This window comes from Lissotriton vulgaris, unplaced genomic scaffold, assembly GCF_964263255.1.
Source record: "Lissotriton vulgaris unplaced genomic scaffold, aLisVul1.2 SCAFFOLD_1439, whole genome shotgun sequence".
NCBI classification, from domain to species: Eukaryota; Metazoa; Chordata; class Amphibia; order Caudata; family Salamandridae; genus Lissotriton; species Lissotriton vulgaris.
Window position 1 is genome coordinate 415,808 of NW_028248022.1, and position 16,658 is coordinate 432,465.

The 16,658-nt window shown below is 47.2% G+C and overlaps 1 protein-coding gene across 1 annotated transcript in view; it reads right to left on the reverse strand.

Moving 5' to 3' along the window:
- Window positions 1-16,658, reverse strand: part of LOC147664950 (large neutral amino acids transporter small subunit 4) — a 74,462-nt gene that overhangs the window by 24,308 nt on the left and 33,496 nt on the right. The window contains exons 6-9 of the mRNA XM_086949866.1: window positions 15,825-15,917; window positions 13,623-13,756; window positions 11,524-11,726; window positions 9,902-10,048 (exon numbers count right to left, since the gene is read on the reverse strand). Of these exons, the coding sequence (XP_086805992.1) occupies window positions 9,902-10,048; window positions 11,524-11,726; window positions 13,623-13,756; window positions 15,825-15,917 (577 nt within the window). The remainder of the gene's footprint in view (window positions 1-9,901; window positions 10,049-11,523; window positions 11,727-13,622; window positions 13,757-15,824; window positions 15,918-16,658) is intronic.

The following is a 16,658-nucleotide window of genomic DNA, read 5'->3' on the forward strand; positions in this document are numbered from 1 at the left end:
CAAACTAAAATTTACCCCCCCACCCTACACACATGCAGAGGCTACGGCCTACCCCCCCCCCCCCCCTAGCAGAGTGTTTGTCTCCCCATAACCCGAAATACAGCGAGAGAAGAGAAAATTGAGAAAGAGAAAAAGAAAGGGAAAAAGGAGAAGGAAGAAAGAATACAATTCACATAAGACCGGAGGAGGGCCAATCAAGTATATCCAACACAATTAGCATACAGTACCCTGGCCGCCCTTACCCCGACCGCAAGACCAGTACAATACCAATGTTCAATATCCCCGGCAGTCCGTCAGCAACCCAGCAGTACAAGAGAGGCAGTCCTGATTCAGGAGGGGACATCCTCAACCCTGCCCCCTACGGTGCGGTGTAACGACACAATCCAGCTGCACAATAGACATCTTGGAAGGTGGGACCAAACAAAGGGACCACAGCTGAATGGGGGGACGATCACCAAAGTCCATCCAAGACGTAACCATGTGGTCCACAATCATAGCAGAAGATCCACAGCGCGACAATGGTCCACCAAAGGCAGCTAGTCCACACGGTAATGGCCGCTTCAGGATGAGAAACGGAGGTCCGCCAGTAGTCCACGAGGAAGCCCCCAGGCGTGGTGTCCCGCGGCGTCTCCCAAGCCAGTTCGTCACCCCAGAGAGCTTGCGTTCCTTTGGGGGTGCTTCCAGCACCTCAGCAATGACGGGGTCTCGCGACCGCAGCGGTTCAATGGCGACATTGGCAAATGAACCATGGAAATCAGCTACAGGGTGTGGCGCAGTGTCCCGCTTGCGGACAGACTGGGGGGCAGTAAGCAGAGTAGCATCCATCCGAGCCCCCAATTCACAGGCAACAGTACGCATGGCAGACCTGAGGTCATCTAGGGCGCACAGTATGTCACCAAGTTGCAAAGGCGCCTCGAAGGGCAGGGACGCAGCCCCTTCCAGCACTCGAGTATGGCAGACGAGAGGCAGTCCCACTGGTCGTCCGTCATCACCCTCAGCAATCCTTCGAGCACCCTGCCGAGTCGAGGCACGATGGAGGCAGTCTGGGAGCACAGGGGCAGTATTTTCCATCCCGGCACAGATGTGAAATGGCTCGGGCAGACGCACGCGTCCGCACCGGCAGCCCTGGGTCCACGATTGCAGGAGCCGATGGCAGGCAAGAAGATGGCGCTCGCAGCGGCGTTAGGGGAAACAATGTTGCGGAGGAGCCGTCCCGGGGCTGGAGAGCAGATACATTGTGTCTCCGGTAGCGGCGGCGCCCAGAATCAGAATCAGCGGAGTAAAGCGCAGGGATTCAGGTGCAGCCGACGGGGTACAGCAGCCGGCTCTGTCCGACCTGTAATGGCCGCCGTCTTTGTGTACAGGGCCGGCCGTCTCAGCAGAACAAAGACTCGGGCTGCGCTGATCGGCGTCCGGAAGGGTGAGGGTGTTCCGGGGCTTCTACTGCCGGGATCGAGGAAAGAAAAACATCGGCGTGACCAGGTTTGCCTCCCGGTTCCGCTGGTGTAGCGCAGTGCTCGGATAGAAGGCAGGATGGTGCGGAAACCGGGAGAATGGCAAAAGGGTCAGCGGAGCCGAGGAATCAGGCGGCCATCGCGGTTGCGAGCTAGGCTCCTCCCCCCACTCGTGTTCACTTTTGACTAGGACTATGAATGTTTTAATAAAGGTATGACATCACTTGTTATTGATAAGTGTCTAAGAGTATAATTAAAACAAATGATTTTCTATTCATTGGAGAATATTCTCCTTTGTAGACCTCTATCCTCTGTTTTCCGAGTCCTTGCTGTAATCTAGACGCTGGTAGATCTCTTCCCCCAAACTCTGTCTTTTGATTGTACATCTAGGCAAGCAGTGCATCTCAGAAACATTCTGTTGTGAATTGGCCTCCACCCTCTCACCCTCGCTTGTAATACATCCATAGTATTTGATAAGAACTCCTTATTTATTGCATGTGTATGTTTTTTGTTGGTACATTTTAAAAAAAATATTTCCGGTGCTTTTCTGAACTTTTTAGGAAAAGGCTTGCTCTATCTGTGATCGGAAGACATAAATCGACTAACTCTTACATGTTACAGAACGAGAAATCGACTATCCCAAGGCATCGGCAGGTCATGTCTGTATAAGTTGCCTGATTAGTGCTATAACCAAGCATCAAACCAGTTCAAAACCACTTTTGCTAAATGCCTGGACCTAAGCCTTTATCTTTCCATTATTTTTTCTGCACATTTTTTTTTGATCCTCTAAAATGTTGGTGACCGTTTACATAAAACCCTGAACCCCCTCATGGGCTCTTCCATCAGTTAATGGCCAACCAGTCTGTGACTATTAACCAGCACTACCACAAGCTTAATTTCCTACATTGCTTAGTGTTTTATTCGCCTGCTTTGACATTTCATGTATCTTCTAACTGATACCACTGTTAGCAATTCCTAGAGCAAACTTAACTATTGAATTATCATTGTTGTGTGCTTACAATTGGAGAAAGAACCATGCTCTACAATGTCAAAAAGGAAAGTAGCTCAGGTTAAAGTTGGCAAACTAGTTCTGGAAAGTGCAAGCTACTGGTGGGGCCCTATCTGGCCTAAACTGAGCTTTCCGCTGCAGCTTCCACTCTGCTAGTGATCTCAGTAGGTTATATAACCTTTGCGTAACCAACATATGCCTGGAACAACCCCTGCTTCAAACCATAAGTCATTGATAACACCTTCGACTTATGGTAACAGAAAAACTTTCATCTTTGGATTTCCTATAGGGACCTGTGGGCAGAAAGAATACCACGACTCACAGCAGTTTGGATGGAAACTCTAACCTTAGATACAAAGGACCCCTAGGTTTGTTCTCGGCACAGAACACACATTGGATCACATGCGACCCTCAAAGCGCGGAGCCCACCCGTCCTGACGTTGAAGAGCACAAAGCTTCTCTGAACCTTGATCTTGGACACCGCAGCATTAGTTTTATAGGGTCGCCACTGAGATCACTGGAGGGACATGATACAGACTCCAACGGACAATGCCCAAAATGTTAAACTTCAACATAGATGCAATTTATTTGAGGCCCAACAACAAGATTTGAAGATGGTGAACAGCATTGTGAATCTATAACAGATTCATCCTTCAGACACTAGTGGCGTCTGAATTCAAAGTTTAAAAGCGCTCTCATTAATGACCCTGAGACAAAGCACCTCTCTGTATTCGAAGCATAGGGCAGGGCCTCTTTGATTCCCTGATCTCAGGAAACAAAGCTACTTTGGATGTCGGTCTATCCTTTTGACAACTAATTCTCTTTTCCCTCTCCATTGATCATAGAACATGGTCTCAGACACTTGACCTCTGGATGCCTCGGACCCCTGACTTCAGAACCAAAACTCTTAAACCTTTGATGCCAAGACACACAGTAGCTCAGAGCTTGGGTGACCTTAGTATACAGAGTTAAGTCCAAACCTCTTGATAATTCACCTCTGAACCAGGGTCACTATGGCTACAGAGTCCCTCTGAAGCATGACCTCTCTGTTTTCCCCCTCTGGTACTCGGCTTGGCATTGACAGGCACCACTTTAGGCACATGGCTGGTGACATTTCTATCAGTGTGCATCCATTCGTGGTGTATGCGTCACTTGTGGTGTGAACATTCTGATGACACATCAGTCGGTAGACGAAGTGAAGCTCGCACTGCTGAGGTCAGCTGCTCCATTCCTAAAATTGCACCATCACAAAGAGAAGGAGATACAAAGGAGTGGGTGGAGGAGCGAGCGGTCCAGTGCTGACTAATGAGAGGACCCCAGGCTGGACGCCTCCGCCAGAACACGCCGCCCCTCAGGACACGCTCTGTCCCACGCTGACACGCGAGGCCCCTTTCTGGGAATCCCAGAGTGGGAACGGAAGGTTAGGTCCGTGCGAGTAATAAAAGAGAACGGAACTGAGGGCGGAGGCACTCGCTACGCAAGCGGCGTCTGTGCGTCACTGGGGACTGGCAGCTGCTTCACGTGACAACATCTGGAGCACTCCACACACGCCACCCTCTCTCTTCTCCTGCTAATCGCCCAGACTGCCCCTGAACTCCCACTCTCTCCCCCACTTTATCTATTTTCTTTATCTTGCCCTTTTCTAGCTTTATACTCATTGCCCCGTCCCTTCACATCTCTCTCTCTCCCTCCACCACCCCACCTGCCTCCCTCCCTGCCTCCCTCCCTCTGACCCTCACAAATCTGCGCTTGACTCATTCCCGGCTCCGGCTCAGACAGGCCCTGGCCGGTTCTCTCTCAATCCCTCATTTCTGCCTCTTCGGCTGTTTTGCAATCTGGATATTTTTAAGACGTCAACTGTTCAGGAACTTAATCTTTCCGTTTGGCCGATGAAATCAACCACTAAAAATACTTCTTCAGTCTGGAGGCGGCAAAGAAGCAGAATGAACTGTCTGAGAGAGTGCAGAGAAAGGAGGCGCAGAGGCGCAGGAAGAGAGAGGACAGTCACGAGACAGCTGTCAGAGACGGCCGACCTGCTGCAGAGCAGGAAAAGACAGGAGGCTGTAGACCTGGGACAAGACCAGTGCACAGAGAGATAGAGAACAGACAGGCAGAGACTGCTGCTCTGAGACATAGCGGATATAGAGACAGACAGATGCCGAGCCGTCGACGCCTGGTACCTGGAGACTATAGACGCGTGCGCCGAGACACAGCAGGCAAAACCGACAGGTGGAGATAGTGGATTTGAGACAGGACAGGTATAATGATAAACCCTGCCCTGTTGTTACAGGGTAGATGCAGAAACCGTCAGAGACCACTGTCCCGAGACACAGCATACATAGAGACGGACAGGCCATCACAGAGCGCAGGGACGCGCAGAGGTCACTGCCCGGAGACAGACAGATGGGCAGATGTAGTGACAGACACAGACCCATGCATTGACTAAGGACAGGGCTTGGTAGCTGGAGACAGGGAGACCTCTCAACACTCTGCTTCTCTGCTTACTGTGACTAATAAAAACAAGCATTGGCATAGCCAATAGGCCTCGCATTTGGGACCTCATAACTGTTTTGACGTGCAGCACATTATCTTGGGTGCTGTGTCATCAGGGATTGAAGAGCTATACAGTTACTACACACTGGGTCATGCTGTCTGGTTCCGGAATACATGCATGCCTCAGGAGACATTAATGGGCACATTCCAAGTATTTTTAATGCAACACCATACTCAGCAACAATGCACTGCACTCTGAGGCCTCACATGAGTGGATGACCCAAAATCATCTAAAATGTAACTCAGCCAAAACTGAGATTGTTCCTTTTGGCCTCAATAATTGTTTCTCTCCAAAGGACTAGTGGCCGGAAATGGTGGAAGCCCCCCCCAAGACAACTAATTCTGTTCGAAACCTGGGCATCAAGTTCGACAATACCCTCTCTTTCAGACTACAAGCCAAAGAAGTAGCTGGGACTTGTTTCGGAACCATCAAAAGCCTTAGGAAATTTTTTGATTTCCTTCCCCTAAGTGCCAGGCGGACAGTGGCTGTAGCGCTCATAACGTCCAGACTGGACTATTGCAACAGTCTGTATGCAGGGCTGAATAAATCGGCCCTGCACAGACTGCAAATGGTCCAACACGCAGCAGCCAGGCTTGTACTGAAACTACCCAGAAGGTCCTCAGCATCGGCAGCACTGGATGCATTGCACTGGCTCCCGGTGCATAAACGCATCCTCTTTAAAGTACTCACCATCACCTACAGAGCCTACCACAACCTAGGCCCGCTGTACTTGAGGAAGTACTTTCAAGCATATCAGCCGAAACGAACCCTCAGGTCATCTACTACTAACCAACTTCAAGTCCCTAGATTTAGGTTAACGACCAAGGGAGGAAAATCTCTTGCAGTCATCGGAGCAAAGGCCTGGAACAACCTCCCCTTGTCTCTACGCCAAAATACAACGGAACTCAGTTTCAGGAAAAACCTAAAAACCTGGATCTACTCCCTGTCAGAATCAGACTATAAAGCATTGCTATGATCCCCTCCCTGCACGCTCACCAAAACATCATTACCTCTCATCTCTATTTAACATCCTGGAGTCGTAGCGCCAAGATACTCCTTGGAGTGGTACAGCGCTATATAAGAACCCAATCACATCACATCACATATACAACCAGTGCACTGCAGTCAGACATGACACAGGCACCAATGTGTAATGTAAATGTTGCAAGCACTGACAGCCTTCCATAATGTGAAAAATCACAAATCCTAAAAAAAATGTCCTGCCATCACAGATGCCATAAAGAGGTATGACAAGATGGCTGACTGATTAAAAACTGTCTGCTGGCATCTGCTTTTGTCTGCAGGACATACATTTGTACTGAGGCAAGTCCAATCCAGCTTTCCATCTCCAAGGTCAGTAAATTGAGCACCATGAAATTGGGTAGTACGACTAACACCTGTTATGTGCAGCGCTTAGAAACAGCAGAAGTGCAGTTTGAAGTGATATGTAAAAGCAGGTTATTATTATAAGCTTTGGTGCTGAGCATTTCCTCAGATCACATCACTTCCCTGCCAAGATGATGCCACATACCACACTACATTCCTGTCCCTGAAAATGCTGCTGCCCCTGAGGTGCCCAAGCATCAGCACTTTTAAGCCCCCATAGAGGTCCTGCTGCCAGCCCTGCCTTGCCCACGAGTTGCCAAAGGTGCCAACATTGCCCTACGATCAGACATACCTAAAGTACTAAACCTGATTTCAGAGATGCCACTGACTCAGATCAGAGACAGCCCTGGCATTAAACATGCAGTCATCCGAGATGCTGCAAGTACCCACATTGACCTGGCATCAGAGCTGCCACAACTACCAACGCAGCCTAACAATTGGAGATATGGCAAGCAGTGTTCCTACCCTGCCCAGAGATGCCACACATACCACTACCGCTCTGCCCTTGCAAATGTTACAAGCATTAACACTGTCAGAACGCAGTCAGAAAGCCACAAAATGTTCCCTACCGCTGTTTGTCCACAGACAGCAAGTTCTTGTAAAACACCCAGACCCTAAGGGAGTCATACTGCTCAGTCTATAAATGATGATCTCCCGGAGAGTAAAGCAAGCAGCAAGAACGTACCAGATACACAGCAATTACAAAACAATACAAGCATTGGCCATGCAATAGGTCTCGCATTTGTGAAAGTTAGAGCTATCGGCATTGTAAATGTAAATGTTTTTGACCTATGTGTTTTGGAATGGATGTATGTGGTGTGTAGTGGGATTATGTGGAATGGTGTGCAATGTGGATAGTAATTATGCAGCGTTTAGTGTATTGGAATTATGTGGAGTGTGATTGTGTGTTATGGAGAGTAATTATCTGGTATGGTATTTTGTGTTGTGGAGTGTTATGTAGTGGAGTTTAATTATGGGGTGTGCTGTTCAATTTTGTGGTGTGATGTGGAAATATGTGGTGTGTTATGTAATTGTGTTAATTTGTATTTTGTGGTTTACTGTTAATTATGTGGCGAGGAATGGAAACGTGTTGAGTTGATTTGTGTGGCATGGAACTGTGTGGCGTTGAGTGAAATTATACTAATTGGAATTATGTGGCATGGTGTGGAGTGTATTTATGTGGACTGTTGTTATGTAGTATAGATTGGTTTTATGTGGGGTGTACGTATGTGGTAGGGAGTAGAGTGTTATTATTTAAAGTTAAATTAAGTTGTACTGAGTGCTATTATGTGTACTGTAATTATGCTAGGTGGATCACGTGCCCTCCCACCCGAGAGAATTAAAATAGGTGAATGTCACAAATGCTCGTATTATCTCCACTCGTCAGTGAGGTCTTTTTTTTTTTAAATTAGAACCAAATCTGAGGACGCCGAAAGCCAATCCAACGTTTTTAGATGATGGAGGCAGAGCTACTTTTGACTCTAAAGAAAGAAGAGTCTCATGCTAATGAACGTATGTTCTAAACTAACTCTGCATACACTTTAGAGTGACAGTCAGAGTGGTTTAACAATGTGGATGTTTAATAGACACTGTACTCAAAGTCTACCTCGAGTAGGGTCAGTCCATCCTGAAGTCTGTGTATAATGGAAGAAAACAATGGTCAGCCCACCAAATGTAAACAACTTCAACTTGAAGGAACTTGAGCTTCAAGTAACTGCTCGTCTTCCTGGAAGTCACTATGCCTGCTTAGGCAATGAGCAGGTGACCATTTTACCACCGCTGCAGCCATGCAAATAAATTCAGGGATGCATTTAACGCCTATGGCTCTGAACATCGCCGTATATTGTCGCTAACCCTGGTGCATACTACAAGCGGGTACACATATGCCTCAACATTCTCTGGTAGTTAAGGTGGAGGTGCCGGCAGAGAACCGTGCCAATGTCACACAGTTACCTTGCTTACCAGGGACCTGTCCAATAATGGCAATTATTGTCTGACAAGACTTATGTCGGCTTGGTCGCATTTTAGCTTTGCTAACTGGCATGAAAGTGACACTAAAGCGATGTCGGAACCCCTTACGTCCGATGTCAGTTAAATTATGGCCCTATAGCTGCGTGGGGCGAAGCTCGGCAATTTGGGTACCTGCTCGTTGCAGAGGTTGAGTAAAATATGGACAAGTGGCTGCGTGGAGCGCAACGCAGCTATGTAGGGACCACTCGGGTTGAGAGTAAATACTTTTTGGGAGGCAGCGGGGAAGCCCTCGTCTCAGCGAGTGGTAGCTAGGGCGGCCATGGCACCGCTGAGATCTGTATCAGTCTCCTGACTCCAGTAGCGGAAGGGACAGCCATGGCGTTTGGGATCAGACACTAGGATTCTTGCCGCCGCCATTCGAGTGTAGAGTGTGGTTTCAATATGGAGCGCAGAATGACCTCCTTACAAGCAGCGACGGGCGGGGACAGTACAGGGGGAGCCGAAGCTGAACACGCACCAACACAAGCAGAAAAAAGCAGCGACCTTGGAGAGGTGGTGGGGTTGGGCACGTAGTGTTGTGGGTGGGAGGTGTAGTTGGGTGGGGGGTGGCACAGGGAGATTAAGTGATGGGTTAAGCTAAAACACAGAAGAGGGTCGTGAACGTTTCATACATGCAGTAAACAAAACAGAACACTAAACAAGAGCAGAGGTAGGCCAACAAAAATAAGAGTGCTCACAAAGTATCCTAAATAACCTGAACAGTAAGAGCCCATGTAACAGGGGTAGTCCTCATGGGAGGATACAAAAGTCCAGAAGGAGGGGCTACTAAGCATCTTTACCAAACAAAAGCTGGCATTCACAAAGGACAGTAAGAAAAACCAATGTAAAACATTGGGCGGTGCTTTAGGCTCATATTGTAGATACTGCATGTCCAGAAGAGACAGCGCGCATGCACTGCCTAGGCAAGACATAAAACATCCCTGCTGTGAAACAAAAGGGGGTGATGGACGGAGCGTTTGAGCAAATCAAACACTCACCCCCAGTCAACTGATCTGGGTTTAATCCATCACCATTCTTTAGCTCACTCAGCCACCCCAGTTCAGACATGGCCATATGCAATCAGTCTGACCCTGTGCCTCATGGGAACAGTCCAGCCCGAACTGCCAAGCCATGTCTTCCCTGGACCGGAAACAAGCATCCTGGGACCGGTTTCGGACTCATAATCCTCATCAGCCAGGCTATCTTGAATCCAGTGGCCAAGTGAGCAAGGGACTCACGTCTGAGCATACCCTGCCAACTTAGGGCGAACAAAGCGAAACAATAGGGGGGTGAAACAAAACTAGACACAGGCTGAGGCCTACACCATAAAAAGTGGCGGAAACAAAGACAGGACAAAAGTTAAAGGCAGGGACTGCTTTCCTAGGCTAGGGAATGGATAATGGTTGGCAGACCATGCTTCGCTGAGGCAGAGCAAGTACAGTGATGGACAGAAACTGCTACCTTAAATCACAGAAACAAGTCACTTACCGGTCTCCAGGTCGCCTTCCACAAGAAACTCCAGAATGTTGTTCATAGCACCCATGTAGAAGATGAGGCGGAGCTGTGTGATGCACATGGTGATCAGACTGAGCAACAAGATGGGGCTGAAGACACTCTGCATAAAGGATGGTGATGCTGCAAGGGCCAAAACATCAACGCACAACTTAGTGAAAGAGTAAATCAGCACCAAAAGATCACAACGTAACTTTGCACATAAACGCAGAAACAAATGTTCAGTTCCTCCAAACGAGCAATTCCTTAATAATACTCACACAATCCGATTAACATCATGGCGAATTTGAAAGCTTTAGAATTGAGACATGCTGACGCCACAAGACATCTAAGTAGTGTCAACTTTGATTTGTTTTTTTAATTTCATGAAATACTTCAAATTGGCACTCAAAGTAAACCCAAACCATTGTTGGACTATCTTCAATACCACAGACATCCCGCAAACTGTCAATAAACCACCCCACATCATATCTCTAAAACCAACTTCATATGCTTCCCAAACAGAAAAAATATAACCTCAAAATAAAAAATACCAACTGAACAAGCTCTCCCTTAACATCTCTCTAACTGCACAAATGACTCCGACTACGTCTCAAAAATAATCACGGAAATATTCACATTAAAACAATAGTTAGCTATTCTTGAACCAAAACAAGAACTTAAACAGACCTTAAACAAACTCTACATCACTCCAAGAACAGCCATATGGAGAGCCTTAAAACTTTATTCACACATTTGCAGAACTGCAGTAGCACGACAAACAATATTTGAAACAATCTCACATTAACTGTCAAACATGCTCCACGAAATTAGTTAAAGATCTGCAGAAGAAACACAGACTCCAAAAACAATACTTAAACATACTGAAACTATATCCTCCAGCACTCCCAAACACTTTACGGACGCCTACAGATATGCTAGAACATTAAAGAAAATATAAAAACAGGTGCTCAAACGTTTCTAAAAAAAATACTCAAAGCCACCTAAGAAGATGTCAGTTTCGTGAGGGAGGTGTTTGAGTGAAATATATGAGTGAGGATACAGGGATGCGTGAGTGTCTGTATGGTGGGTGTTGGAAGTCATGTTGGTGGGCTTGGTGTACACTAGTGATGAATATGCATGCATCAGGTATTTTGCCAGCGCTCTACTCTTCTCACTCACCCCTGAATATACAGTGAACATGCATAGCTTACAACCATCCTGCTAAGAGGGGCAAGTGTGTGTAGTGGTGGTGTGCCCAGCACATGGAATATAACCCATTCCTCACCACTTACTCTTCTAATGTATGTCAGCGTGTATAGTGATATCTCGTTGTAATGGTGGTGGATGTTTTCCGTGAGATAGTGTTATGATTTGCACAGGGTAGGCCACTTTGTTATGTCTTTTTCACTTTAATTAAGGCCCACTGTCAAAAGGGCTCTGCATGCAAGGTGCAGAACACTGCCCTTCTAAAGAAAATATTTCCTTTTTTAAGGGTTAGTTTTTAAATGTTGTTTATTTTACCCTACGTTTCTCCTTTGGCGGATTACTACAGCATGCTTTTGTGTAGAGTAGGTGTGTTTGGTAATGGTAGGTGTGCACATTGTCTTCCCCTTTACCTGCACTTTGGCTTTCACATTTCACCTCTAGGTCTACCGTGGACAGGCACAACTTGCTGCCATCTTGCAGGGCTGCCAGTTCTTTGGGGTTCTTCATTGAGCTGCCTACGCTCAGTCGCCGGCCCACTGTGGTCACTTGCTTGTAGAACTGCTTGCCCGTTATCTTGTGGTCAAAGCCCAGCCAGCTGAACTTAATTTTCACCCTGGAAAGAGTCAGATATTCTGTGAGCACAAAGCATGGCTTTTAAAGGCTATAGAATATTTTCTGCAACTCTCATTGACACGGCTGGTTGAATCTAGTCCATAAACTGCACCATACTTTACTGTCATTAGTAAACATAATTTAATCTTTCTAACACTCTCCAGCATTAATAATTCCATTTACACTGCATTGAGCTATGCATTGTTGTAGCATCTGTACACAGATCGGACCATACCCACACAAGGAGAAGTAACACGCAGAGTTATGCAGAGAATGAGACGTTAGATGTTGGAAACGCACCAGAGACATGCTGAAGAATGGGTCCAATAACAAGACAAGCATTGGCGAATTCAATAGATCTCGCCTATGGGACCTATTGACTTTGGCAATGATTTTAGCCAGGCTATACAGCAGTACTGTATGGGCTGCATGGGCTGAAAATAATGCCCAAAAAATCCGCTCAGATGTGGCATCATTTTATAGGCCTGTGCCAACACGGATGTGCGCACCTACAAAGCAAGGCGTGCATTTTTTCTTTTTATTTGCCTATCTTAGATGGATTTGTAATTAAAAGATTGTGCAATATAACACTAATGCATTAAAAAAAGGGGGTAGTGGGTTGGGGGAGGGTTGCGGAGGGGTAGTGGGGCAACATGGATCAGGAAGGGTGCAGGTGGGCTACATAGGAACAAGTCAGAGACAACAATGAGGAAGTACACAGGCAACGCAGTGCAGAGGAGGGGGAAACACACGGGCAATGGAAGGTGGGTGGGCTGAGGTGAGGAAGCACATGGTCAACGGAGGCTGGGTGGGCAGGGATGACACAGACAATGGAAGGTGGGCAGGCAGATATAGGGAAGTACACAGAGAACAGAGGGTGAGCCGGCAGGTATAGGGAAGCACAGGCACTCTTGTAGAGTGCTTTATGAAAAAGAAAAAGATAACTTTCCTGACTTTAGTAAGAGAACAGGTATCTTCCCTGATTTTTAGAGCATTTCAAAACCAGTTGGGGCAAATAACACTCATTTTTAGGGGCCAGTGTTTGATCAGAGATGGCAGCTTCCTGTTTCTAGTTGGTAGAAATATAATAAGGGATCAGGTGGAGCTCTTACGAGCAGTTCTCTTCTAAGGATCCAGCCACCAACACTTGTTGGCGATCTATGTACAGCATGTGATCTACAGCTCAAATGCCTCAAACATATAATTAAGGATTACGTAGAGCTCTTACGAGCATGTCTGATGCCCGATGGAGCTACCTGGTTTAGCTATAGGGGAGATGGGCCGTGGATTCTCTCCTTGATCGTCACCTACCCAGTCGTAATTTAGACAGACTTCCTTTTGTCTCTCCTTGTTGTCTCTTCCCTTATCCCCCCTTTCTCACCTCCCCTGCCCCCTCCACTACTTGTCTCTCTTTTCTCTCCTCTTCTAATTGTATTGCCTATTTTTGATGTATTGTGTAATTGCTGATCTTTTTCTGTTACATTGTTGATTCTCATGTAAAGTGCTCTGATACCTTCGGGTCTAGCCAGCGCTATATAAAACTCTTTAAATAAAAAAAAAATATAAAATAAAATACATTTATTCATTTATTTATGAAGTTTTATATAGCGCGAACTTGATCCCGGAGGATATCAGAGCGCTTTACAACTTAAACACTAACTTTCTCCAGAAAGAAAATACAGGCTCAGTGTCCATCCCAGACTATATCAGAAAACAAGCGAGCAGAGTGATGTAGAAAAACACTGCTCTTTAAAACATAAGCCTCATCATTAGGTGCCCAAATGCAGAGGAAAAGTTCTCTTCTAAGGATCCAGCCACTAGCTAAGAATTGGTACCCGGTTTCTGAGTGTTCCCTACTGCAGTACTCAGGGCCTGGCGCTCAGAAGGAATCACTTACGTATAGTCCATGTCCTCAGGGCCAGGGAAAGGCTCCAGGGGCCAGTTGAAGAAGCAGTTGAAGAAGACAAGGCCAGCACAGGCCGCCCAGACGATAAGGATGGTGATGAATGGGGCTCCCAGGTCATAGATCACCTGCAAAGGAAGTGACAGAGAAGTCACAATGGAGGGCAGGACAGAGTGAGAGATATCTTAATGAAGTGAGAGAGTTGATAGCTGGGCAAAGTCATACACAGACCCTACAGTGGTGAAGACAGGCCATCCTAGAGGTTAGGAGACAGTCCGTGACCACTATGACATCTAGGAGAGGTACACAAGATCAAAGGTAAGCGGAGAAGACCAGAGGATGCACTTGAGTGAACAGGAAGCAGCTCGTCCCTGTCCGTGCAAACGAGTCTGAGTAGCAAGAGGCATTCCCCAGAGTACACAAGAGTTCCTGTGAGCTGTCCATGTGTGTAACTGTGTGAATAAGCAGATATGAGAGTAGTAAGGCTGCACAAGTTTGTCCTGCACTACACCATTGTAGCAAAGTAAACATTCAGAAGTTCAACCTTCAATAGTATCCTTGAATCTGCAATTTCAGGTGTGGAACTGAGAGTGTGACATTGTGTATGTGATGTTCACACTGTCTGCAAGCGTGGCAACGTGACATAGACCTTCAGTCCAGTTATATTTTGGAACACTTAAATGTTTTGTCTGAATCTCTATTCTTTATTTACTGGAATTTCTCGCCTATTGGTAACTGCGACTACTGAGACATGGCCGAGGCATTTTAAAGAATTTGGCAAGTCATGACACACTTCCACTACTGATCTGGATCAAAAAAGCCATCCGACTGCTTAGGATACCCTAGGGCACCTCTGTCACCGGCCCTCAAGAGGTATAGGTTGCCCACTTGCTGACTGCTGCCCACTATCACTCAGCCACACCTGCACGGGGTGTCTATGACGCATGTGTGCTCTCTACTCCGTGGCACGGGGGAGCCTCCATGCTGTATGTGGTATTTCTTGATGACTCAAGTCTCTTTGCTCCAATGATTGCCACACCGCGTGGCCAATTAAAGTGCCTCACCTTGTTACTGATTCAGAGCGTTGTTACTCAATATATTCTTGCCACGCCTCTCCACACCTAGTTGCTGAACGAGGGGAGTAGTAGGGGCTCACCTAACAAGGAGCACTGTGCAGCCATGGAGGTGTTTGTTAGCTGGACTTGAGCTTCCAGTGGGATATGTAGGGGGCAAAAGGACGATCCAAGCATAGTCATACCCAGGCCATCTCAAGTCACGAAAACTCTTCGCCCTTCAAGGAACTGAAAGAGTCATGCTACCTCGGCCATAGGGATTGATGTGGTGTTCTGCTAAATTGACTTTTTCCAGTATTTTAAACATTCTTTATGTTCTCCTCCTGCATCACTGTAAACAAAGCTAGGTTTACTGCCTCGATCCTGCCTGCTCATCGCGATTGAGTGCACACTGTAGAAACTCAATTTGAACGCGATGGAGGAACATGTCTGCTGTGCTGACAAAATATTGCCCTGGTGGTGGGGAAGGATCCCTGGATCAAACACATCTCCCATCATTAGGATTTCCGAGACAAATGCAAAGGGAAGGCTAAACCATTACATGCTGTGCTTGCAAGTTTAACGCTGCCAGAGACTGAGGGCCCGATTCACAAAGGCATTTACGTGTAGTAAAGTTACGAGTGCGGAGTCTCCGCACCTGGGGTGGAATCTCTGCACGGCGCATTCTCTGCAGTGTGCTGTGCGGAGATTACGCCCAAGTCGTGAATCGGGCACCAAGCGCGTTGCACTCTGCTGTGGAGTGTTACACGATACCTGTGAATGTAAAATGCCTGTAATGATGACAGATGTACACTAGCACAGGTGTGAGAGTTTGAAAGTAGGGCGCTCTGCCTATGCGTGTGTCACTCGCTATCCAGAGTGACCCTCCGCAGCATGTGTGTCTTTGATGGTTTAGGTATGTTTTGTGGTGTGAGACTACTACAGTGATACAATGTGTGCCAGTGTGGCCCCACCCTGTGCGTGGTCAGTGACTGTGCCTGCCCACTCGATGCTGCTAGGGGACATCTGATAACAGGTGTTCTGCCAGAGATGGCGCAAGTCATTCCGGAACGTGCGCCTGACCGGGCGTCTATTGCCAAGAGTGATGCTGAGCAGGCGTTCAAAGTGCAGGCGGATTGCTCACCTTAATTCCAGGAAAGGTAACTGCGGAGGAGGCGTACGAGCCAATCATCAGCGCTATCAAGGTGGAGCGAAGGTCTCCGAACATATTAGGGAGCTGCAGGAGGAGAGAGCAGAAGTGTCAAAGGCCACGACTGGAACGCGATAACAAAGATTTAATAATCTATTAACGCCCAACATCTAAGCACGCTGCGCGCTGCAAACCTGCAAGATTGTCTATGTGCAGGGTTGGCACGAGCAGCCGTGCTGGACAGTAAAACTTTTAACAATAGCACAGAAGACAGAACACTGTGTACCCTCCATCCCCTCGGTTTGCACAACAAAGCCATCAAATGCTCAGCAACACAGACTAAACAGCAGAGAAACAGGACACTGTGCACGGCATAACATTCAAAGTGTAACCAAAAAATGACAATGCGCTCACTCAAGGACAAACCATGATATTACAAAGACTCAAGCAAATGCGTGGAGCATTCGCAGAGAATCCAGCGAGTTTTCAAGAGGTGAAGAAACCACACCCGGATGGAAGCATATGGTTAAAGGGTGTTGATGTCAGGCACGCCTTCCTTTGCTAAGTTGCTGACAGACTGTGGACTGACTGTAGCCCCTGAAAGCTAACATGCCTTGGCCCTAAGAATGCTAAGACCATGTGTGCACTGAATGCAAGAACAGTCAGAGTCAGGAGTTGTGTCAAGGAGCCCTGATACTGAGGAAATGTTTACAGGTGGCAGCGCACACACGTCCCTAAAGAGACAGTGCCTCCCTCCTGCTCCCTTGATGAGCTACCAGCCCCCTCATTGGTCCAGCAATTGCTGGGCTCCTATTGGATAGCACCCCT